Source organism: Pseudophryne corroboree, chromosome 2 (genome assembly GCF_028390025.1).
Source record: "Pseudophryne corroboree isolate aPseCor3 chromosome 2, aPseCor3.hap2, whole genome shotgun sequence".
Lineage (NCBI taxonomy): Eukaryota > Metazoa > Chordata > Amphibia > Anura > Myobatrachidae > Pseudophryne > Pseudophryne corroboree.
Genome location: NC_086445.1, coordinates 623,914,771 through 623,941,814, shown reverse-complemented (window position 1 = coordinate 623,941,814; position 27,044 = coordinate 623,914,771). Strand labels below are relative to the sequence as shown.

The window sequence follows — 27,044 nt, the reverse complement described above, 5'->3', positions numbered from 1 at the left end:
CATCGAAGGATATCTCCAAAAGTAGCAGGATGTTTATTTACCTGAAGCTGTTGCTTACTGTGTTCCCCTTGGTGTTACCTAGGTCTGGGTGGCACAACTTATCAATGTTCTCTGGTGGCTGTAGAAATTCATTAGCAGCACGTTGATACACTAGTGCCAGACCCAGATACTTTTGGGAAGGCGCAAATCCTACAGGGTAACTTTAAAGGATTAAACAGGAGCAAAGCAAGTTCACCTTGCTGACAGAAATCACACAAATCTCCCAGATTTCTCTTCTTTTTTTTTTTTTTTTTTTTGTGTGTCAGAGTTAGAGTTGGGAGCAAAAGAGAACAAGTAACTTTCCACCTTGGAAAACCCATGCTGCCCTGTAGAGAAGGAGACAGGTGTAGAATGTGCAGAGATTTAGACTTGAGAGGGTTGTGATCAAACTTAATCTAAATTGCAGTGTAAATATAAATCTGTCCAACATTTTTGGGATACCTGCAAAAGTAGCCCATATTAACCCTGGATTAAAAAAATAAATATATTTGCAGCCATGTTTTGTTCCATGTATTGATACAAAGTTACTTGCTGTTTTGCTTTGCTCCCTAATCAGATTCAGCCCGAGTCTCACATGTTGTAATGTGACGGGAAATATTCTTTCCTAAAATGTCTCCCTTGGTACAGATTTATTTTAGTGAGCAAGAGATGACCAAACACAATAATTCAGCATATTCATAGCCATGGTAATATAATTGGTCAAATTTTGGGTATGTTTCACAGCAGTATAGTTTTTTCCAGGCATTTATGGCCTTATCAGTGGCAGCGATCGCAGTCTGAAGCCCTTTGTGGAGTGCGCACCCCGGGAGGCCCAGTGAGAATGCAGTTGGTGGGGCGCGGTACGGACAACCCAGGCGTTTCCGGACCATTGCGGGAGTGGGCCGCAGTGGCTGTGTGATGTCACATGCAGGCGCTGTGACCCAGGATGCAGCAGGTAGCTGCCTGCCAGCGCAGGATCTGCGCTGGCCGGGAGCTACTCAAGGCGTGCATAAGCATTGCTGCTGTGTGATGCTTTTGCACCCTTGCAGGGGTTGGGGTAGGGCCTGACATGCAGGGCAGAATAGCACTGCGCACGGTGTCCCCCCCGCATATCTGAGAATCTTATCGTAGATGTGCTACATTTAGCTACGATCCGCTCTGAATCACCCCCAGTGTTCCTTTTCGCTATCTCCTCTGCCCAGAAGGGTGTCTGACTTAAGTGCCTTGTCTCATAGAACTCCGCTTCTGATCTTTCACCCAGACTGGGCACTCCTATGCACCAGGTTGTATTTTCCAAAGGTGGCATCTAAGTTCCATACAAAACAAGAAACTGTGGTGCCTTCTCTTCCTGGGGAGGAATGTCCGGATCTGCAGTTATCTCTTGCCTTACTGGAGATTATGTGGGCTCTCCACAGTTATGTGCACTCTATGTCCACAAGTGATGTTGGCCTGCTACAAAGCAGACTCTTGCTTTTTGGATTAAAATGGTCATGCAACAGGCCTACTCCTTGGCTAACAAGTTAGTTCTGGACCTGGTGACAGCCACTGAGTTTGGTCAGTTGGCACTTCCTGGGTGTGGTGCCTTGATGGAGCAACTTTGTTACGTGTCTACATAGTCCTCTGCGCCAAATTTCATTAAATTGTGCCATTTTGACACCTTTTGCCTCTAGGGACGCTAGCTCTGGGTGAAAGGACCTACCCACAGCACAACAGAGTTCCCTTCCTTAGAGGACAGCTTTGGTATATCCCAGTGTTTCCAGTGTCCCCCGTGAATGAAAGATAAAATGGGAATTTGGTTCTTATCAGATATATCTTTTTCGTTTAATTCCATGGAGACACTGGACACAGCCCTTATGACCCTGGCTTTGCTTGGGGGTTCTTGTTAGGTTTGTGCAGTCCAGGCACTCCATTTTCTTTTAGTGTGTGTGTGTGTGTGTGTGTGTGTGTGTGTGTCTCTCTGATTCTCCTCTTGTACTCCTGCTCTTTGGGCTTTGTTAGTACGAAGTGGCTGCTCTGGTCATGCAGGGTGGTGTAGGGGAGGAAGAAGCTGTGCTATTCAAGATTAACATATTAGTAACATAGTAACATAGTATCTGAGGTTGAAAAAAGACAATTGTCCATCGAGTTCAACCTATTTGTGGTGTCCTATGCATGATGATTTGACTAAAATTTCTGACTGATGCTGCTGTCAGCCATTGTACCATACCCCTGGATATCCTTTTCCAATAGGAATTTATCTAACCCATTCTTAAAGGTGTTGACAGATTCCGCCATTACAACTCCCTCGGGCAGGGAATTCCAAACACGTATTGTCCTTACCGTGAAAAAGCCTTTACGCTGTATTGTGCGGAATCTCCTCTCCTCTAACCTGAGCGAGTGTCCACGAGTCCTCTGTGTTGATCTAACCAAAAACAGGTCCCGCGCAAGCTCTGTGTATTGTCCCCTTATATATTTGTAGATGTTGATCATATCCCCTCTTAGTCTCCGCTTTTCCAATGTAAACATGCCTAGTCTTTCAAGCCTTTCCTTGTATTCCATCGTCTCCATGCCCTTAATTAGTTTGGTCGCCCTCCTCTGTACCTTTTCAAGCTCCAGGATATCCTTTTTGTAGTATGGTGCCCAGAACTGTACACAGTATTCAAGGTGTGGCCTCACTAGTGATTTATATAACGGGAGTATAATACTCTCGTCCCTAGCATCAATACCCCATTTTATGCATGCTAATATCTTATTAGCCTTCTTTGCTGCAGTCCTACTTTGGATACTACTTCTTAGCTTGCTATCTATGAGGACACCTAAGTCCTTTTCCAGTACAGAATCCCCTAATTTTACCCCATTTAGTAGGTAGGTGTAATTTTTGTTCTTGTTACCACAGTGCATTACCTTACACTTGTCTGTGTTGAAGCGCATTCTCCATTTGGCTGCCCATGCTTCTAATTTAACTAAGTCGTTCTGAAGAGACTCGGCATCCTCCTCTGTATTTATAGCCTTACACAATTTGGTATCATCTGCAAAAATTGACACCATGCTCTCTAGACCTTCTGTTAGGTCGTTAATGAAAATATTGAACAATAGCGGTCCTAATACTGAGCCTTGCGGCACACCACTTAGCACTTCAGTCCAAGTTGAAAAAGATCCATTAACCACAACGCGCTGCTTCCTATTATCTAACCAGTTTTTGACCCAAGTGCATATTGTGCTTCCTAGCCCTGATTCTTGTAGCTTGTATATAAGTCTCATGTGTGGTACAGTATCGAACGCTTTGGCAAAGTCTAAAAAGATTACATCCACGTCTTTACCCTGATCTAGGTTTGCGCTTACTGTTTCATAAAAGCCAAGTAAGTTGGTTTGACAGGATCTGTCCTTCATAAACCCATGTTGATTCCTTTTAATGACCTTATTGGTTTCAAGGAACTTCTGAATACTATCTCTTAGAATACCTTCCAATACTTTCCCCACTATAGATGTAAGACTAACTGGTCTATAATTACCTGGTTCAGCTTTACTTCCCTTTTTGAATATAGGCACTACTTCCGCTATACGCCAGTCTTTGGGAACCATACCTGATATAACTGAATCCTCAAAGATAGTGGTTTTGCCAGTTCAGAGTGAAGCTCCATTAGAACCCTTGGATGAATACCATCGGGCCCTGGTGATTTATTAATCTTTAAATGTTTTAATCGGTCACAGACTACTTCTTCGCTTAAATAAGTACCTATCAGTGTGATATTGTCATTATTGAGATTGTGTGTCAGTCCCTGAATTGGGTCCTCTCTAGTGAATACTGTTGAAAAAAACTCATTTAGTGTGTCCGCTATGTCATTATCATTTTCTCTATCGTCCTAGTGGATGCTGGGGTTCCTGAAAGGACCATGGGGAATAGCGGCTCCGCAGGAGACAGGGCACAAAAGTAAAGCTTTCCGATCAGGTGGTGTGCACTGGCTCCTCCCCCTATGACCCTCCTCCAAGCCAGTTAGATTTTTGTGCCCGGCCGAGAAGGGTGCAATCTAGGTGGCTCTCCTAAAGAGCTGCTTAGAAAAGTTTAGCTTAGGTTTTTTATTTTACAGTGAGTCCTGCTGGCAACAGGATCACTGCAACGAGGGACTTAGGGGAGAAGAAGTGAACTCACCTGCGTGCAGGATGGATTGGCTTCTTGGCTACTGGACATCAGCTCCAGAGGGACGATCACAGGTACAGCCTGGATGGTCACCGGAGCCTTGCCGCCGGCCCCCTTGCAGATGCTGAAATAAGAAGAGGTCCAGAATCGGCGGCAGAAGACTCCTCAGTCTTCTAAAGGTAGCGCACAGCACTGCAGCTGTGCGCCATTTTCCTCTCAGCACACTTCACACGGCAGTCACTGAGGGTGCAGGGCGCTGGGAGGGGGGCGCCCTGGGAGGCAAATGAAAACCTATTTTGGCTAAAAATACCTCACATATAGCCTCCGGAGGCTATATGGAGATATTTAACCCCTGCCAGAATCCGTTAAGAGCGGGAGACGAGGCTGCCGAAAAAGGGGCGGGGCCTATCTCCTCAGCACACAGCGCCATTTTCCCTCACAGAAAGGCTGGAGGGAAGGCTCCCAGGCTCTCCCCTGCACTGCACTACAGAAACAGGGTTAAAACAGAGAGGGGGGGCACTAATTTGGCGTTAGAAATATATAAAAAAGATGCTATAAGGGAAAACACTTATATAAGGTTGTCCCTATATAATTATAGCGTTTTTGGTGTGTGCTGGCAAACTCTCCCTCTGTCTCTCCAAAGGGCTAGTGGGTCCTGTCCTCTATCAGAGCATTCCCTGTGTGTGTGCTGTGTGTCGGTACGTGTGTGTCGACATGTAGGAGGACGATGTTGGTGAGGAGGCGGAGCAATTGCCTGTAATGGTGATGTCACTCTCTAGGGAGTCGACACCGGAATGGATGGCTTATTTAGGGAATTACGTGATAATGTCAACACGCTGCAAGGTCGGTTGACGACATGAGACGGCCGACAAACAATTAGTACCGGTCCAGACGTCTCAAAAACACCGTCAGGGGTTTTAAAACGCCCGTTTACTTTAGTCGGTCGACACAGACACAGACAGGGACACTGAATCCAGTGTCGACGGTGAATAAACAAACGTATTCCTTATTAGGGCCACACGTTAAAGGCAATGAAGGAGGTGTTACATATTTCTGATACTACAAGTACCACAAAAGAGGGTATTATGTGGGATGTGAAAAAACTACCATAGTTTTTCCTGAATCAGATAAATTAAATAAAGTGTGTGATGATGCGTGGGTTCCCCCCGATAGAAAATTATGGGCGGTATACCCTTTCCCGCCAGAAGTTAGGGCGCGTTGGGAAACACCCCTTAGGGTGGATAAGGCGCTCACACGCTTATCAAAACAAGTGGCGGTACCGTCTATAGATAGGGCCGTCCTCAAGGACCAGCTGACAGGAGGCTGGAAAATATCATAAAAAGTATATACACACATACTGGTGTTATACTGCGACCAGCGATCGCCTCAGCCTGGATGTGCAGAGCTGGGGTGGCTTGGTCGGATTCCCTGACTAAAAATATTGATACCCTTGACAGGGACAGTATTTTATTGACTATAGAGCATTTAAAGGATGCATTTCTATATATGCGAGATGCACAGAGGGATATTTGCACTCTGGCATCAAGAGTAAATGCGATGTCCATAACTGCCAGAAGATGTTATGGACACGACAGTGGTCAGGTGATGCAGATTCCAAACGGCACAAAGGTGTATTGCCGTATAAAGGAAGAGGAGTTATTTGGGGTCGGTCCATCGGACCTGGTGGCCACGGCAACTGCTGGAAAATCCACCGTTTTTACCCTAAGTCACATCTCTGCAGAAAAAGACACCGTCTTTTCAGCCTCAGTCCTTTCGTCCCTATAAGATCATATCTGCCCAGGGATAGAGGAAAGGGAAGAAGACTGCAGCAGGCAGCCCATTCCCAGGAACAGAAGCGTTCCACCGCTTCTGACAAGTTCTCAGCATGGCGCTGAGACCGTACAGGACCCCTGGATCCTACAAGTAGTATCCCAGGGGTACAGATTGGAATGTCGAGACGTTTCCCCTTCGCAGGCTCCTGAAGTCTGCTTTACCAAGGTCTCCCTCCGACAAGGAGGCAGTATGGGAAAAAATTCACAAGCTGTATTCCCAGCAGGTGATAATTAAATTACCCCTCCTACTACAAGAAAAGGGGTATTATTCCACACTATATTGTGGTACTGAAGCCAGAAGGCTAGGTGAGACTTATTCTAAATCTAAAAAAATTTTTGAACACTTACAAAGGTTCAAATCAAGATGGAGTCACTCAGAGCAGTGATAACGAACAGGAAGAAGGGGACTATATAGTGTCCCGGGACATCAGGGATGCTTACCTCTATGTCCCAAATTTGCCCTTCTCACTAAGGGTACCTCAGGTTCGTGGTGCAGAACTGTCACTATCAGTTTCAGACGCTGCCGTTTGGATTGTCCACGGCACCCCGGGTCTTCACTAAGGTAATGGTATGGTAGAATGTAAGCTCTCACGAGTAGGGCCCTCTTCCCTCATGTGCTTATACTTTTCTTACTTTAATAATCCTCAACCGCCCAGATCCCACAGTTTTTTGACCACCTGGAACTTATCTCTATGTTTACTGGTGTAGTTATGCTTAGCTGCCCTGTACTTGTCCTATATTGTATTCAACTGTAAGTCACTGTTTTCCTATTTTTTATGTGCATTTGTACTCTGTAATCGGGCGCTGCGGAACCCTTGTGGCGCCATATAAATAAAGGATAATAATAATAATAAATAACAGCACGGGTGGATTCTAAATATTCCAAAATCGCAGCTGGTCCCGACGACACGTCTGCTGTGCCTAGGGATGATTCTGGACACAGTCCAGAAAAAGGTGTTTCTCCCGAAAGAGAAAGCCAGGGAGTTATCCGAGCTAGTCAGGAACCTCCTAAAAACAGTGCATCATTGCACAAGGGTCCTGGTAGAAAATGGTGGCTTCCTACGAAGCAATTCCATTCGGCAGATTTCACGCAAGAACTTTTCAGTGGGATCTGCTGGACAAATGGTCCGGATCGCATCTTCAGATGCATCAGCGGATAACCCTATATCCAAGGACAAGGGTGTCTCTCCTGTGGTGGTTATAGAGTGCTCATCTTCTAGAGGGCCGCAGATTCGGCATTCAGGATTGGATGCTGGTGACCACGGAGCCCAGCCCGAGAGGCTGGGGAGCAGTCACACAAGGAAAAAATTTCCAGGGAGTGTGATCAAGTCTGGAGACTTTTCTCCACATAAATATACTGGAGCTAAGGGTAAATTTATAATGCTCTAAGCTTAGCAAGACCTCTGCTTCAAGGTCAGCCGGTATTGATCCAGTGGGAAAAACATCACGGCAGTCGCCCACGTAAACAGACAGGGCGACACAAGAAGCAGGAGGGCAATGGCAAAAACTGCAAGGACTTTTCGCTGGGCGGAAAATCATGTGATAGCACTGTCAGCAGTGTTTCATCCCGGGAATGGAAACTGGGAAGCAGACTTCCTCAGCACGACCTCCACCCGGGAGAGTGGAAACTTCATCGGGAAGTTTTTTCCACATGATTGTAAACCGTTGGGAAATACCAAAGGTGGACATGATGGCGTCCCGTCTGAACAAAAAACGGGACAGGTATTGCGCCAGGTCAAGAGACCCTCAGGCAATAGCTGTGGACGTTCTGGTAACATCGTGGGTGTACCAGTCGGTGTATGTGTTCCCTCCTCTGCTTCTCATACCTAAGGTGCTGAGAATTATAAGACGTAGAGGAGTAAGAACTATACTCATGGCTCCGGATTGGCCAAGAAGGACTTGGTACCCGGAACTTCAAGAGATGTTTACAGAGGTCTTATGGCCTCTGCCGCTAAGAAGGGACTTGCTTCAGCAAGTACCATGTCTGTTCCAAGACTTACCGCAGCTGCGTTTGTTGGCATGGCGGTGGAACGCCGGATCCTAAGGGAAAAAGGCATTCCGGAAGAGGTCATTCCTACCCTGGTCAAAGCCAGAAAGGAGGTGACCGCACAACATTATCACCACATGTGGCGAAAATATGTTGCGTGGTGTGAGGCCAGGAAGGCCCCACAAAGAAATTTCAACTCGGTCGATTCCTGCATTTCCTGCAAACAGGAGTGTCTATGGGCCTCAAATTGGGGTCCATTAAGGTTCAAATTTCGGCCCTGTCAATTTTCTTCCAGAAAGAATTGGCTTCAGTTCCTGAAGTCCAGAACTTTGTCAAGGGAGTATTGCATATACAACCCTCTTTTGTGCCTCCAGTGGCACTGTGGGATCTCAACGTAGTTCTGGGATTCTTCAAATCACATTGGTTTAAAACCAGTCAAATCTGTGGATTTGAAGCATCTCACATGAAAAGTGACCATGTTCTTGGCCCTGGCCTGGACCAGGCGAGTGTCAAATTGGTGGTTTTTTTCTCAAAAAAGCCCATATTTGTTTGTCCATTCGGACAGGGCAGAGCTGCGGACTCGTCCCCAGTTCTCTCCCTAAGGTGGTGTCAGTGTTTCACCTGAACCAGCTTATTGTGGTGCCTTGCACCTACTAGGGACTTGGAGGACTCCAAGTTGCTAGATGTTGTCAGGGCCCTGAAAATATAGGTTCCAGGACGGCTGGAGTCCGGAAAACTGACTTGCTGTTATCCTGTATGCACCCAACAAACTGGGTGCTCTTGCTTTTAAGCAGACTATTGCTAGTTGGATGTGTAATACAATTCAGCTTGCACATTCTGTGGCAGGCCTGCCACAGCCAAAATATGTAAATGCCCATTCCACAAGGAAGGTGGGCTCATCTTGGGCGGCTGCCCGAGGGGTCTCGGCTTTACAACTTTGCCGAGCGGTTATTTAGTCAGGGGCAAACACGTTTGTAAAATCCTACAAATTTGATACCCTGGCTAAGGAGGACCTGGAGTTCTCTCATTCGGTGCTGCAGAGTCATCCGCACTCTCCCGCCCGTTTGGGAGCTTTGGTATAATCCCCATGGTCCTTTCAGGAACCCCAGCATCCACTAGGACGATAGAGAAAATAAGAATTTACTTACCGATAATTCTATTTCTCGGAGTCCGTAGTGGATGCTGGGCGCCCATCCCAAGTGTGGATTATCTGCAATACTTGTACATAGTTACAAAAATCGGGTTATTATTGTTGTGAGCCATCTTTTCAGAGGCTCCGCTGTTATCATACTGTTAACTGGGTTTAGATCACAAGTTGTACGGTGTGATTGGTGTGGCTGGTATGAGTCTTACCCGGGATTCAAAATTCCTCCCTTATTGTGTACGCTCGTCCGGGCACAGTACCTAACTGGCTTGGAGGAGGGTCATAGGGGGAGGAGCCAGTGCACACCACCTGATCGGAAAGCTTTACTTTTGTGCCCTGTCTCCTGCGGAGCCGCTATTCCCCATGGTCCTTTCAGGAACCCCAGCATCCACTACGGACTCCGAGAAATAGAATTATCGGTAAGTAAATTCTTATTTTTGCTTAAGACTCCCAACTTGTCTTTCAAAGGGCCTATACTCTCCTTTTTTAATCTCTTGCTATTAATGTATTTAAAGAATTTTTTGGGATTCGCTTTGCTTTCCTTTGCTACTAGTTTTTCAGTTTCTACTTTAGCCGCTCTTATTTCCTTTTTGCAATTTTTGTTACATTCCTTATATTGCTGAAATGACTCTGCATCCCCGTCAGATTTGTATTTTTTAAATGCTCGCCTTTTCTTGCCCATAAGTTCCTTAATCTTTTTGTTAAGCCACATCGGTTTATGATTTTTATTCCCTTTTTTGCTACTCATAGGAATATATTTGAGTGTATTTTTAGCTAGCAGGAATTTTAGTACCTCCCATTTCTCCGTAGTATTTTTTCCTAAAAACAAACCTTCCCATTCAATATCCCTGAAAAATACCCTCATCATTTCAAAGTTGGCTTTGCTAAAGTTTAAAGTCCTAGTTGAACCAGTATAGGGCTATTTGTAGAAACTGATATTGAATGTGACCATATTGTGGTCGCTGTTTCCTATGGGTTCCCCTACTATAATACCCGATACCAAATCCTGATTGTTTGTTAATACCAGGTCTAAGATTGCATTGTACCTAGTTGGTTCCTCAATTAGTTGGACTAGGTAGTTATCATTTAGTGTGTTTAAAAACATACTGCCCCTAGCAGTATCACATGAATCGTTTTTCCAGTTTATATCTGGATAGTTAAAATCTCCCATCACTACTATGTCTCCTACTCCTGCTGCTTTTTCAATTTGCTTTAGTAACAATTCATCATCAGATGCGTTGATACCAGGCGGCCTATAGCATACACCCAATACTAACTTTTTTGTTCCTTTTTCCCCGCATGCAATTTCTACCCATAATGTCTCAACAGTGTCTACAGTCCCCTCCTGACGATCTTCCCATATATTAGGTTTTAAAAACGGCTTTACGTACAGACACACCCCTCCACCCTTTTTATTTAGTCTGTCTCTCCTAAACAGTGTATAGCCCTCTAGATTGACTGTCCAATCATGAGATTCATCCCACCAAGTTTCAGTAATGCCTATAATATCATACTGTTTGCTTGCTGCAAGTATTTCTAGTTCACCCTTTTTACCAGTAATGCTTCTGGCGTTTACATACATACAACTAAGATAAGTATTTTCCCTTGCGTTAGGGACATCTTTCACCTTATGTGGCAAGGATGACCTGTAATCGTCATTGGTTAGTGCTTTGGTAAAATCCCTTTTAGTACCCATGTTAGTAACCTTACCGCCTGCTCTTACCCTCCCCCCAACTTCTCCCCCATTTCGTTTACTACTGCCGTCCCCACTATTCTCACTGCATGACCCGTAGTTTCTAGCTAAACCCTCCCCCCAGGCTCCTAGTTTAAAATCTCCTCCAACCTTCTAACCATCCTTCCCCCCAGCACCGCTGCCCCCTCCTCAGTCAGGTGCAATCCGTCACGACAAAAGAGATGGCGCCTGACTGAGAAGTCCGCCCAGTGTTCCAGGAACACAAACCCCTCTTTCCTGCACCAATCCCTAAGCCACACATTTACCTCCCTAATCTCCCTCTGCCTCCCTGGACTAGTGCCCAGACTCCTTCAGCTTGATCTATACCCAGTGTTTCCAGTGTCCCGCATGGATTCAAAGAAAAGTATTTATCAGGTAGGAACAAAAATCCGATTTCGGAACAGATTTTAGAGATTCCCATAATGTTTGTGGTATTACTTTTTGAAAAGTGTATATATATATATATATATATATATATATATAGCGGGGTACAGCAATGCACTAACCACTCATAGGGTGGGGTGCACTCGCCACCCCAGGAGCAGGTTACACAGCTGCACTTAACACTCACAGGGTGGGGTGCATGTAGCCCATGACCACATCACTCTAATACATACAAACAGAAAACCCAGCACTCACCAGAGTAAGCTCACTTATCCTCAACAATTCAACATTCAATAAATGATGGGGGTTTAGTTAGTGGATTGGCCAATGCACGGAAACCGATCGACAAGGTACCCCACCTTCAAGCAGGTCCTACACTATCACAGAGTCTTAAAACCTGGCTACTTCACTGCTGTTACACACATCATCTGCCTGCTAGATGTAATGTGCACCTGCCACACACTTTATGGCTTTTAAAGGTACACTAGTCACCTTACATTGGCTTAGATAGATTGCTAAGGAACAGCTGAGACAGGTTCAGGATAATAGAGTCCACACAGGGGTGCATGAGAAAGCTAGTGACCACGGTTAATAAGAGTTAACCATAAATTAACCCCGTCATATACACAAATAGAAAGCCACAGCACTGGCCACCCCTGTGTACTCCGCTGCGGGCCCCAAAACGTTGGACATGTGATTTTGCTCAATACACTTTTTCTATTACCATGATACAAGACCTGGAGTGACGCCGTCTTTTTGTTTACTATACTTAATCCGCTGCGGAGGGCACCCAGGCTAGTTACCCTATAGGACCAGGAGTGCCGGGCACCACAGCACACACTAATTAATATATATAAGATATATATATATATATATATATATATATATATATGTGTGTGTGTGTGTGTGTATATGTATGTATGTATGTATGTATGTGTATATATATATATATATATATATATATATATATAATAAAATGCACACTCCCAGCTATCCAGCTTTTGGGTTGCTTCCTTAAGTTCTACAGCCACAATAAGTGTAGTTTTCCATAAGTAACCAAGTCGAAAGGCACTCTCCAATGTAATAGTAAATAACAATCATTTATTGTTACCACTCAACACCATACAAGATGTTTGCAATCACTTGTAGCTTAAATTTTCAATATTTTTCAGCACAATAATGCAGGATTTCAAATCAGCACTGCCATAGTTAAATCTCGCTTGTCATGTCTATCAACTTTGGTTCCCTAATGGACTATTCTGAGACCTCCAGAATGGTCCATTAGTGGGCTGAAGTCAACAGACAGATGAAAAGTGAATTTTAACTATGGCAATGCTGATTTGACTATTGTGTGGAAATATATTGAGAATGTAAGCTGCTGTTACATTGGAGTGTGCCCTTTGACTTGGTCAATTATATATGCTGTGTATATGTGTGTATATATTAGTGTACCTTGTGGTCCGATTTTTATTATTATTTTTTAAGTCTTTGGAGTGCCACCATGCTTTTATCTACCTGTTAGGGGTCTCATTTGATCCTTGGGGAGCGCACATAGGCTATACAATAAAGTTTAAAGTGGAATGCCGGCACTCAATTTACAAGAATAGCCATGACAACTGTGTCCTATATGTCACAGTTGATATATATGTCAGTTTTTTTTGTAAGCTGAGTGCTGCATCTTGGGTTTCTTATTGTCTCTTTTTTGTGAATCTTTGGGTTGGGTACGAAATTCCAGCAGTCGACATCCTGATGGATCGCTGTAAATCTATCCATTCTACCCCTCCCGCAGCCTAATCCTAACCCCTCCTCCTCAGCATCCTAGCACTAGTGTCTAACCACAACCCCAGTACTTACAGTCAGGTTTCTGACTGTAGGGATCCTGACCATATCCATTTACATTTCAGTAGTAATCCAAAATGTATTTTAGATGTCAGACATGCAATTTAACCAATCAGAGTGTGCATAATAGCCTATATCTGTTATTTTAGTCAGATTAAATGGCTAAGTACAAAGCAATTCTTGCAGTAGATTGCTATGACCAGTTTAGCATACCTTACTCTTCAAAATATATATTTCATATGTGTGAGTACATACATAGTCCCCCATGTTTTGTACACTGAATTTGGGTGTGCATTACAGCTGCATTAACGTTGTGTTCCTTGTTTATAATAGGTAGACGAAGTGCTCCTCCTTTAGACTTAACTGGACTTCCTGGAACAGAAAAGTTGAATGATAAGGAGAAAGAGGTACCGTAAAACATCAGAAATTATTTACAAATCTGTTTACAAAGACTGATATGTCCTTCTCCAACACCAGATGTTGTTGTATAGTAGAGTATTGTTTGCACAAGACATCAAGGGCCTGATTCAGAGGTGGATGCAGGTGCGGTAGCAGCTGTATTTTTTTTCGTGGTCACTCATCTGCGACTTGATGCAATTGCCACTACAAATTCCTTCCCTAGTGTACATCCATGAGTATGAATGTGTAAGAAATGAGATGTCCACTTTGAGCATCTATAGATGCTGTAATATCTATCTCCTGGTGCATCTTTAGACATCACCATCGAAACTTGTACCAGCCTTATGAGCCATCGTGGACAATTGTCAGTGTACCCTTCGGTGATGTGCACATGATACTCCTATAACAAGCCCATAAGACGGACCATCTGTGTGTGTCTGTATAGCCACCGCCCAGGACTTTAAAAAAACCTTTCTCTGACGTCCTAAGTGGATGCTGGGGACTCCGTCAGGACCATGGGGATTAGCGGCTCCGCAGGAGACAGGGCACAAAACTAAAGCTTTAGGATCAGGTGGTGTGTACTGGCTCCTCCCCCTATGACCCTCCTCCAAGCCTCAGTTAGGTTTTTGTGCCCGTCCGAGCAGGGTGCAATCTAGGTGGCTCTCTTAAGGAGCTGCTTAGAAAAAGTTTTTAGGTTTCTTATTTTCAGTGAGTCCTGCTGGCAACAGGCTCACTGCATCGAGGAACTTAGGGGAGAGAAGTTCAACTCACCTGCGTGCAGGATGGATTGGCTTCTTAGGCTACTGGACACCATTAGCTCCAGAGGGAGTCGGAACACAGGTCTCACCCTGGGGTTCGTCCCGGAGCCGCGCCGCCGACCCCCCTTGCAGATGCTGAAGATTGAAGGTCCAGAAACCGGCGGCAGAAGGCTTTTCAGTCTTCATGAAGGTAGCGCACAGCACTGCAGCTGTGCGCCATTGTTGTCACACACTTCACACCAACGGTCACGGAGGGTGCAGGGCGTTGCTGGGGGCGCCCTGGGCAGCAATGTATAATACCTTATTCTGGCTAAAAATACATCACATATAGCCCCTGGAGGCTATATGGATGTAGTTAACCCCTGCCAGGTCTCAGAAAAACGGGAGAAGAAGCCCGCCGAAAAGGGGGCGGGGCCTATTCTCCTCAGCACACAGCGCCATTTTCCCTCACAGAAATGCTGGTGGGAAGGCTCCCAGGCTCTCCCCTGCACTGCACTACAGAAACAGGGTTAAAACAGAGTGGGGGGGCACTTATTTGGCGATATGTATATATATATTAAAATGCTATAAGGGAAAAACACTTATATAAAGGTTGTCCCTGTATAATATAGCGTTTTTGGTGTGTGCTGGCAAACTCTCCCTCTGTCTCCCCAAAGGGCTAGTGGGGTCCTGTCCTCTATCAGAGCATTCCCTGTGTGTGTGCTGTGTGTCGGTACTTGTGTGTCGACATGTATGAGGACGATGTTGGTGAGGAGGCGGAGCAATTGCCGGTAATGGTGATGTCACTCTCTAGGGAGTCGACACCGGAATGGATGGCTTATTTAAGGAATTACGTGATAATGTCAACACGCTGCAAGGTCGGTTGACGACATGAGACGGCCGGCAAACCAATTAGTACCTGTCCAGGCGTCTAAAACACCGTCAGGGGCGTTAAAACGTCCTTTTTACCTCAGTCGGTCGACACAGACACAGACACGGACACTGACTCCAGTGTCGACGGTGAAGAAACAAACGTATTTTCCTTTAGGGCCACACGTTACTTGTTAAGGGCAATGAAGGAGATGTTACATATTTCTGATACTACAAGTACCACAAAAAAGGGTATTATGTGGAGTGTGAAAAAACTACATGTGGTTTTTCCTGAATCAGATAAATTAAATGAAGTGTGTGATGATGCGTGGGTTTCCCCCGATAGAAAATTATTGGCGGTATACCCTTTCCCGCCAGAAGTTATGGCGCGTTGGGAAACACACCTTAGGGTGGATAAGGCGCTCACACGCTTATAAAAACAAGTGGCGTTACCGTCTCCAGATACGGACGCCCTCAAGGAGCCAACTGATAGGAGGTTGGAAAATATCCTAAAAGTATATACACACATACTGGTGTTATACTGCGACCAGCGATCGCCTCAGCCTGGATGGGCAGCGCTGGGGTCGCTTGGTCGGATTCCCTGACTGGAAATATTGATACCCTTGACAGGGACAGTATTTTATTGACTATAGAGCATTTAAAAGATGCATTTCTATATATGCGAAACTCTGGCATCAAGAGTAAGTGCGATGTCCATATCTGCCAGACGATGTTTATGGACACGACAGTGGTCAGGTGATGCAGATTCCAAACGGCACATGGAAGTATTGCCGTATAAAGGGGAGGAGTTATTTGGGGTCGGTCCATCGGACCTGGTGGCCACGGCAACAGCTAGAAAATCCACCTTTTTTACCCCAAGTCACATCTCAGCAGAAAAAGACATAGTCTTTTCAGCCTCAGTCCTTTCGTCCCCATAATATCTGCCCAGGGATAGAGGTAAGGGAAGAAGACTGCAGCAGGCAGCCCATTCCCAGGAACAGAAGCCTTCCACCGCTTCTGCCAAGTCCTCAGCATGACGCTGGGGCCGTAAAAACAGGTGCGGTGGGGGGTCGTCTCAAGAGTTTCAGCACGCAGAGACGTCTCCCCCTCGCAGGTTCCTGAAGTTTGCTTTACCAACGTCTACCTCCGACAGGGAGGCAGTATTGGAAACAATTCACAAGCTGTATTCCCAGCAGGTGATAATCAAAGTACCCCTCCTACAACAAGTAAAGGGGTATTATTCCACACTATATTGTGGTACTGAAGCCAGACGGCTCGGTGAGACCTATTCTAAATGGAGTCACTCAGAGCAGTGATAGCGAACCAGGAAGAAGGGGACTATATGGTGTCCCTGGACATCAAGGATGCTTACCTCCATGTCCAAATTTGCCCTTCTCACAAAGGGTACCTCAGGTTCGTGGTACAAAACTGTCACTATCAGTTTCAGACGCTGCCGTTTGGATTGTCCACGGCACCCCGGGTCTTTACCAAGGTAATGGCCGAAATGATGATTCTTCTTCAAAGAAAAGGCGTCTTAATTATCCCTTACTTGGACGATCTCCTGATAAGGGCAAGGTCCAGAGAACAGTTGGAGGTCTGAGTAGCAGTATCTCAAGTAGTTCTACGACAGCACGGGTGGATTCTAAATATTCCAAAATCGCAGCTGTCTCCGACGACACGTCTGCTGTCCCTAGGGATGATTCTGGACACAGTCCAGAAAAAGGTGTTTCTCCCGGAGGAGAAAGCCAGGGAGTTATCCGAGCTAGTCAGGAACCTCCAAAAACCAGGAAAAGTGTCAGTGCATCATTGCACAAGGGTCCTGGGAAAAATGGTGGCTTCTTACGAAGCGATTCCATTCGGCAGATTTCACGCAAGAACTTTTCAGTGGAATCTGCTGGACAAATGGTCCGGATCGCATCTTCAGATGCATCAGCGGATAACCCTGTCTCCAAGGACAAGGGTGTCTCTTCTGTGGTGGCTGCAGAGTGCTCATCTACTAAAGGGCCACAGTTATGCATTCAGGACTGGGTCCTGGTGACCACGGATTCCAGCTTGAAAGGCTGGGGAGCAGTCACACAGGGGGAAAAAAAAAAATAATAATTTCCAGGGAGTGTGATCAAGTCTGGGGACTTCTCTCCGCATAAATATACTGGAGCTAAGAGCAATTTACAATGCTCTAAGCTTAGCAAGACCTCTGCTTCAAGGTCAGCCGGTATTGATCCAGTGGGACAACATCACGGCAGTCGCCCACGTAAACAGACAGGGCGGCACAAGAAGCAGGAGGACAATGGCAGAAACTGCAAGGATTCTTCGCTGGGCGGAAAATCATGTGATAGCACTGTCAGCAGTTTTCATTCCGGGAGTGGACAACTGGGAAGCAGACTTCCTCAGCACGACCTCCACCCGGGAGAGTGGGGACTTCATCGAGAAGTTTTTTCCACATGATTGTGCACCGTTGGGAAAGACCAAAGGTGGACATGATGGCGTCCCGCCTGAACAAAAAACTGGACAGGTATTGCGCCAGGTCAAGAGACCCTCAGGCAATAGCTGTGGACGTTCTGGTAACACCAGGGGTGTACCAGTCGGTGTATGTGTTCCCTCCTCTGCCTCTCATACCAAAGGTACTGAGAATTATAAGACGTAGAGGAGTAAGAACTATACTCGTGGCTCCGGATGGGCCAAGAAGGACTTGGTACCCGGAACTTCAAGAGATGCTCACAGAGGACTCAGGGCCTCTGCCGATAAGAAGGGACTTGTTTCAGCAAGTACCATGTCTGTTCCAAGACTTACCGCGGCTGCGTTTGACGGCATGGCGGTTGAACGCCGGATCCTAAGGGAAAAAGGCATTCCGGAAGAGGTCATTCCTACCCTGGTCAAAGCCAGGAAGGAGGTGACCGCACAACATTATCACCACATGTGGCGATAATATGTTGCGTGGTGTGAGGCCAGGAAGGCCCCACGAAGAAATTTCAACTCGGTCGATTCCTGCATTTCCTGCAAACAGGAGTGTCTATGGGCCTCAAATTGGGGTCCATTAAGGTTCAAATTTCGGCCCTGTCGATTTTCTTCCAGAAAGAATTGGCTTCAGTTCCTGAAGTCCAGAAATTTGACAAGGGAGTACTGCATATACAACCCCCTTTTGTGCCTCCAGTGGCACTGTGGGATCTCAACGTAGTCCTGGGATTCCTCAAATCACGTTGGTTTAAACCGCTCAAATCTGTGGATTTGAAATATCTCACATGGAAAGTGACCATGATGTTGGCCCTGGCCTCGGCCAGGCGAGTGTCAGAATTGGCGGCTTTGTCTCACAAAAGCCCATATCTGATTGTCCATTCGGACAGGGCAGAGCTGTGGACTCGTCTCCAGTTTCTCCCTAAGTTGGTGTCAGCGTTTCATCTGAACCAGCTTATTGTGGTACCTGCGGCTACTAGAGACTTGGAGGACTCCAAGTTGCTAGATGTTGTCAGGGCCCTGAAAATATAGATTTCCAGGACGGCTGGAGTCAGGAAAACTGACTTGCTGTTATCCTGTATGCACCCAAAAAACTGGGTGCTCTTGCTTCTAAGCAGACGATTGCTAGTTGAATGTGTAGTACAATTCAGCTTGCACATTCTGTGGCAGGACTGCCACAGCCAAAATATATAAATGCCCATTCCACAAGGAAGGTGGGCTCATCTTGGGCGACTGCCCGTGGGGTCTCGGCTTTACAACTTTGCCGAGCTGCTACTTGGTCAGGAGCAAATACGTTTGTAAAATTCTACAAATTTGATACCCTGGCTGAGGAGGACCTGGAGTTCTCTCACTCGGTGCTGCAGAGTCATCCGCACTCTCCCGCCCATTTGGGAGCTTTGGTATAATCCCCATGGTCCTGACGGAGTCCCCAGCATCCACTTAGGACGTCCGAGAAAATAAGATTTTACTTACCGATAAATCTATTTCTCGTAGTCCGTAGTGGATGCTGGGCGCCCATCCCAAGTGCGGATTGTCTGCAATACTTGTACATAGTTGTTGTTACAAAAAAATCGGGTTGTTATTGTTGTGAGCCGTCTGTTCAGAGGCTCCTACGTTTGTCATACTGTTAACTGGGTTCAGATCACAAGTTATACGGTGTGATTGGTGTGGCTGGTATGAGTCTTACCCGGGATTCAATATCCTTCCTTATTGTGTACGCTCGTCCGGGCACAGTATCCTAACTGAGGCTTGGAGGAGGGTCATAGGGGGAGGAGCCAGTACACACCACCTGATCCTAAAGCTTTAGTTTTGTGCCCTGTCTCCTGCGGAGCCGCTAATCCCCATGGTCCTGACGGAGTCCCCAGCATCCACTACGGACTACGAGAAATAGATTTATCGGTAAGTAAAATCTTATTTTCTGATACTGTGCATCTCAATCACAACAGCGCCATTGTGCAACGCATGCGCCATATGAGCTTTTAGGGATTTTTGCACATGCACAGTAGCAAAAAATCACTCTACAACATGAACATTACCACTGCATACAACTCTGAATCAGACCCAAAGTCTTAACTTATTTACACATCACATTGAGGCTCCTTAGCACAGCTGATCACCTGGAGTCTGATTGTCCAGAGAGGTGGCTAAAAAACATATTTCATATTTCCTGGATGCACAGATTACTCTTGGTGACATCACAGGCCTGACCCTGTATACGACTCAGTTTACACTACATTTTGTCAGAGCAAGTCTATCAGTCTTTAGAGAAGTATGTCCTTCATAATACAGCAACCTGCTTCAGAGAGGTCTGAGTGCACGGTGTACTTATTTACCCAAGTTGAAACCCTTTAGTTATTAAATTAGAGTACTAGCCAGTTTGTGAAATAAATGGTATACAATGCTGTTACTGCTTTAGTGAGAAGTTCAGCTGGCATTTATAGTTGGCTAATGTGTTAAACTTTATATAGGTAAATTAAATAACAATAACATGATAATCTGAATACCAAAACATTACTAGGTCTAGTTTAAATGGAGGTGATCTAGCTGTTTGATATAATTAACACGGAATGTAGAATGTATTGTGAGAACTAGCTGAGGAGGTCCCATTACCTCTGAGGGCCTCTTTTCCTTCAAAAAAAAAAACTATTCAAAGGCTGTAGTAAAATGTTTCACTTAGAGGGAGACATATAGAAAGCACACCAACATCCACTTCTCTCCATCCAAGGCTTAGTAAATAGACCCCATAACTTTGGGAACATGCTAAAGCTGCACAAAACAGGTATAACGTGGAGGTTAGAAAGGCTTTCCTACTCTTGTCACTGGATATAAGTCGAATGGTGGTGTCACAGAATTGAAAGTAGCTTGACACTGAAATGGGAAGTTCTAAATTGTTTCTTTGACGTGAATTAGTTGATTGATTAAATGCTTTTGAAAGTGTGATGCGCAGGCTTTTTGACCTTTGTATTACTTAGAAAATGGAATTTATTTTTTCACTTCAGTTGCTAGTATTTTAAGAAATTTGGCGCATAACAATGTAAAAAAACATTTGTTTTACAGCTTTGTCAGGTGGTGAGATTGGTTCCAGGAGCTTATCTGGAGTACAAAGCAGCACTAATGAATGAATGCAGCAAACAAGGAAGCTTACGGCTGGCACAAGCTCGAGCACTAATAAAGATTGATGTTAACAAGACTCGTAAAATTTATGATTTCCTATTACAAGAAGGCTTTATCACAAAACCTCAGCCATAACTAACAATTGTTACATTATTAAGACAATACAGTTTTTCATCAGTGACATTTCCTAAATACTGTATAGATCTATTTTGTTTGTCAACAGAGTATTCCTATGCCACTTTGGTTGCAACTTGACCTTTATTGTAGATAATGTATTGTTCTAGTACCTTGTCAGTCCAGTTCACTTGTTTAGTATCCTTTTGTCAACCACTGTATACTCTTTAAGCTCTTGGACTGTGTTTAGAATGATGTCCAGTAGATTTGAATAATGTACAATTCCTGTCTACAGCTCATTCAATGGGAAATCCTACATAAGTAGGTCTCAAAACAACCTAGATTTTCTCTGCAAAATACCTCCAAAGCTTTATTGTGAGAACATGATCCTGATTTTCTAATATTGTGTGATAATTGATGTATAATATACCTATCAAGTTAATGGTTTACATGTAGTGGTTTTCAACAATGGAGGATCATGTTCTGAAAGTTGGGAGGGATGAACTTGGATTCATATAGCATCAAATGCAGTTCAAAGTTGGTGTATCCCGGATATCCTATAACTGAAGATCAGATGTAGTAGATACCAGTGGTCAATTTGAAATAGAGGGAGTTTTGCATAACGTGAATCAAGATTAACAAAATAGTTTATAATGTCTTATGAGTAAACAAGCTAAATGTTTTAACCAATGACTAAACGTGTTTGCTGTCACTTACTGTTATCAATATGGATCCGTTTATCAACGTCTCAATAAATAATATATATGTTGTGAAAATGCGTTAACTATCTAATAATTGCTTGTTCTGCCAGGTCCGTTGTGCATTGAATCACATTCAATGTCAACTAAAACACACGTCACATTACATAGGCGAAGAGACCCATAAACCTACACACTAATTCAGAAAAAGGATGTCCGGCATGGGACTAGAATCAGTTATAACACAAACCTTAAGGAATAACACATGAGCACTAAGGCACCTTTTCAATTGTTAAAGATAATTTTTGTCCGTTTTAAACCATTACTGCAATATCCAAGGTACTAAAAAAGTGAAGAGACCCATAAAGCTAGAATGGCAGGGATAAGACTCAAACCATTGACCACACAAATTAGGTAGCATAGTACATAAACACTAACCATCTGAGCCATCTGATAATTTCACTGTATGGATGTTTGATTGTTTTTGTCATAGTTTTAAATTTTTTACTGCAATATCAAAGGTACTAAAAGGAAGCTGGCTATGGGGATTTACAATCTGGTCCATTGGAACACTTTATGACTATATATTATATAACTGTACATATTCATAAAAAGAAAGTCAAGCAGAGGACTTGAAGCAGTGGCAACACAAGTATAAAGGTATAATAATGAACACTAACCCACAAAGCCACCTGTCCATTCAAGTGTCTAGGAGATTTTTTTGTCATAGCTCTAAAACATACTGCAATATCCAAAGAACTGAAAAGCAAGCAGTCTATGGGGATTGACGACCAAATGCACTGGAACACTTGATGACAGGATGTAGTTATGTAACTGGCGGTCAGGAGACTGACGGTCACATAACCTCCCCCTACATCTTGCCCCCTCACAATCCCGACAGTCGGCATGCCGACCAACAAGGACTATTCCCACTCGTGGGTGTCCACAACACCCATAGAGTAGGAATAGAACCCGTGGCGACTGCAGGTCGCCATCGAGCCTGCAGCGTGGCGAGGGCAGCAAGACCGCAAGGAGCTTGCTGCACCCGCCACCCCCCGCCGGGATTCCGTTGCCGGGATCCAGACGTTGGTATGCTGACCGGCGGTCAGACGCATACCACACCCCTTGATGACTACTATACATTACTTAAGTAATGAGACCCAGAGTTTGCTGTGCTATATAAGAAACTAATAAAAATAATGAACAGTCAAATTCATAAAAATTGTGCCAGGTATTGGTTTTGAACCTGCAACAATACAATCCTGAAAGTATACTATATGAACATTGCAGCTCGTTTCATAAGTAGACGTTAGTCATTACACATACGACTGCAGCACTGTGACTTTTTTTTCTCTGTGTTTCCTTGTGTTTGGCTATGAAAATTCAAAGCAGATGGAGTTGACAAGTTAGTTCATTCTTATAATTTACATTTATTATTTATGTTAATATCCATATCAGCGCCCTAGGTGTGTCTCTTATTTGTTTAATTGAAGATAAAATCATGTGCATTTACAATAAAAAGGCAAGCCAGTGCATAAAATTACTTTCACTGGAAATTCACCAATATGTGTTTAGCCCATTATCTTCCTTCTCAAAAGAGATAAATGAAAACTTTGTACAGTGTTCTGATGCCTGTTTGAAACTTGAATCATATTAAATAGCTCATCTGCATTGGCATGTTTAAAGAGAATAAAGCAAGCATATAGCCATGTGCAAACTATATTGCTGCCAATGGGAATGTAGTAATATGTGGTCTTCCCATTATTTTCTGTCGCAAAAGAGCTAAACAAATATAAACTTTGTACAGTGTCATTGTCACAAAATGCAGCTCTGCTCCAGCTTACTGAGTCCAGCCTCACTGGGTAATCTCCCTCATGACTCTTGCTGCATGTGTTCGCTGCTGTTATTCTACTGCCAGCACCAATCTCATGGGCAGCTGCATTACTCTGTGGATTTTTAAACCATGTAATCATATGATCTGCAGAGGAAGGGGCACCAAATTGAAATATGGCCTTTTCCTATATAAGCAGTGCCAGAGTTGTAGGTCTCCATGCCAGCTGCCACGTTTTATATACAGTATATTGCTGTTTCTATGTGCATTTGACCTCTACTTGCCTCCTGACTCTGCATCCATCACAGGACTGCAGCTTAGGTGGTGTGACATGGGCTGTTGCACAGAGCACCCCCATCGTTGTCCAACATTGCACCCGTGGTTCCTGGCGCTTGAATCCCGGATCCCTGCTTTCCCACTGTAGTGGCAGAAGGCACAGCTACAGCACTTCCTCAGGATTCAGTATGATATCCTGGCTGTCAGGAAACCGGCAGTCAGGAGACCGACACTGGGATCCCGACAGCCTGGATACCGGCGGCAAGCACAGCGTGTCCCACCACCCAAGTGGGTATTCCAGCCAGCGGTTGGGATTCCGACCACCGGTATTTCACCGGGTGTTGGGATTCCGACTGCCTGCATCCTAACAGCACGGGATCCCGACAGCCGGCAAATTGAATGACTCCCCTTCCTCAGCAGTAAAAAAAAGTTCTGTCTGTTGTCATGTGACTGTCGCAGTCACATCTTACACAGTGCCATTTCTTCTGAAATGATACTGTGGAGCTAAATTGGAAGTACTGCAGGACACAAGTATGAAAAAACTAACGTGGGGATTAATCTGGTGCACAGGGACATAACTGTATGTGAAAACCGCTGGTGTGCAGAGAAGCAAGTTTGACAAAAGTTGCTATACATAGGGTGCATATAAGTTTCTGGGCATGGAGGGCATATTAAAGAATAGTTTCTTGGTATGCAGGGCATAATAAAGAAAAGTCTCCGGCCATAGGGGAACATTAGAGAATAATTGCTTGCCAATGGGAGGGAGGGTCATATTAGAGAATAGTCCTTTGTATGGGGGGGGGACATATTAGAGAAAAGTTACTGGACTTGCGGGCATGTTAGATAAAAGTTGATGGAAATAGGAGGCATGTTAGAGAAAAGCTACTGGGCTTTGGGGGGCATGTTAAAGAAAAGTTATGGGGGGCATGTTTGAGAAAAGCTGATGAGTGTGGGTACATTTTTGAGACATGACCACTTCTCCTTAGAAATCTAAAGAACAGCAAATACTATATATGGCTATGCTTTGCATTGGTGCATGCTCAGAAAGGGTGTCGTAAGTCAGACAGGTTATTCCGTTATTTTACCTAGCGCTGCCGCTTCCTTTCCTTGCATTTGCTTCCCAAGGTGTCTGGATATGTCCGACGCTGTGCTGCTGCCTGGGTCTGTTTATTTTCTAACCGCTGTTCTACCAATTCTGGACCAGATTCCTCACATGACTCCAGAGACCTATAAGCATATCTCCCTGGCTACTACTTATTTGCTGTATCCTGCTTCCTAGTTCTAATATGCAGTATCCAGAGTTTGGCTCCACAGCTCAGTGAGCTCCATCAGCTGCTATGTGTTTCTCCAGTGCTAGTCAGTCCAGTTGAGTGCTATCCATAGTCTTCAGTTTGCTGCAAGCTTCTAATTATCAGACAGATCTGCTGTATATCTTCAAGCATCAGTCAGCTAGTGCTATTCATCTGTGGAATTCTGATTGCGCCATTGGCTAGTCTGTTTTTATGGGTTCATCACAGACTTCAGTAATACCAGAAACACTCACAGTGGTAGCTGCCTACTAAACAATACTTCAGTGAGTTCCTGTAGTAGCAATTCACCAAGCTTCTTCGGTCTGCAGCTGGTACACTTCAGGGTATATTTACTAAAGGTCAATTGTAATCGATTTTGATCGATTTTCAGATCGATTAAAATCAATCTTAATCGATGTTGGTTTTCCAGGGCTAAGACACGTTAACATTTAAAAATTTATATTAAAACAATCATACATTAGTTAATGTGTATTTTAGCCCTTGAAGTTTGATTTTAATCTCCCAGATCAGGTTCCAAAAAGTACCCACTATACATTTAGGGCAGCAAGAGTTGAAAGGGCCTCCAAACTTACACAGGTGGCCAGGGGTTAGATATAACCGATTCAATAGGAATAACTGAATTTGTTGGATATAGATTGATGTAGTAGATAACCATGGACACTCCAAGGAAGCCTGCCTGGATTGCCCACTTACAGCCACCATGTTTATTACAAATTTATCTTTAAGTACAGTCAAATCCTCTGCAATAAGAAGAAATATGAAACTAGACATTGCGAAATTTCTTAAAAGCGGTGTCCCGTATGTCTCGGGGGGGGAAGGGTATCTGGGAATTGAGAAGTCAAAGCATGATGGAGCTGTGAGGTACCTGTACAAGTATGAGAAAAGTACTGTAGATAAAAATCCAATTTTGGTATGCCTGATACATATAATTGTGCCAGAGAGAACACTCCCCACCTACTCAAGACCTCCCTGATCTACAGCGCTCAAAGCTCAGGTAATGCCCCAGAATGACTCAATAGGGTATCTGGATCTAGACCCTGCACTTTCATTAATTTTGTGGCTCCCTCACTCTTAACAGCTTACCATTAGTGTATAACTCCACTTTGTTCTAGCTCCCAACTCCAAACCACGGATACCCCGATGAGCCTGAATAAGACTCGCTAGGCAGTGATTTTCAACCTTTTTCAGTTCGCGGCACACCAAAAATATTTAAAAATTGCCAAGGCACACCATCGGTACCCCACGGAAAAATAAAACACATACAGGGAAATAAAACAAACATATTTGTCGCCAAGGGGAAAAACACAGACACATTGTCCCCAACAGTTATTAAAATAATCCGCAGTACTTGAACACACTGCCACAGTAATTCCATACATTAACCCTCATAGTATTGCCATACACTGTCCCCCATAGTAATTGCACACATTGCCCCCCCCCCATAGTAATGCCAACACACACACCGACCCCCACAGTAATGCCACCAGACACACTGACCCCCATAGTACTGACACCCATAGTAATTCCACCACATACACCGACCCTCATAGTAAATGCCACCACACACACCGATCCCCACAGTAATGCCGCCAGACACACTGACCCCCATAGTAATGCCACCAAACACAATGACACCCACAGTAATGCCACCAGAGACACTGACCCCATAGTTACGCCACCACACACATAGTAATGGCACTGCACACACTCATAATCATAAAGCACTGGCCCAAACCTTTTTTTCTTTTCCCCCTTAGCGGCAGGAGCAGTGAGGAGCAGAGCAGCATGGGCCACGAAACTAGACGCTACCCGGGCTGGATGGTGATGTGTACGTGACCTCTGAGTCACGCCACATCGTAGGGGTCATGGGCGGGCCCGCAGGAGCGCTGCTGTCTTCACTATACAGTGACCGCAGAAGAACTGCCTGCGCTGCCCGATAGTGATGCTGTAAGTCAGTATCACTATCGGGCAGCGCAGGCAGCTCTTACGCGGTCATTGTATAGTGAAGACGGCAGCAGACTGGGACTGGCAGCAGGGATCTCTGGCGGCGGCACACTTGACAACCACTGGCGGCACAGCGGTTGAAAAACACTGCGCTAGGGTCTCAATTGGTATAGCAAACAAGGCAGGGGACATGGGTCAGCCTGTCTTATTCCTCGTGACAAAGCAAATGAGGAGGAAATATATACAT

General features: G+C 44.7%; 1 protein-coding gene across 1 annotated transcript in view; it reads left to right on the top strand.

Moving 5' to 3' along the window:
* TADA2A (transcriptional adaptor 2A) overlaps positions 1 to 21,514 on the top strand; it is a 305,603-nt gene extending 284,089 nt beyond the window's left edge. Inside the window, exons 14-15 of the mRNA XM_063954828.1 lie at positions 13,387 to 13,460; positions 20,568 to 21,514. Coding sequence (XP_063810898.1) covers positions 13,387 to 13,460; positions 20,568 to 20,759 — 266 coding nt within the window. The 3' untranslated portion in view covers positions 20,760 to 21,514. The remainder of the gene's footprint in view (positions 1 to 13,386; positions 13,461 to 20,567) is intronic.
* Positions 21,515 to 27,044: the final 5,530 nt, after the last annotated feature.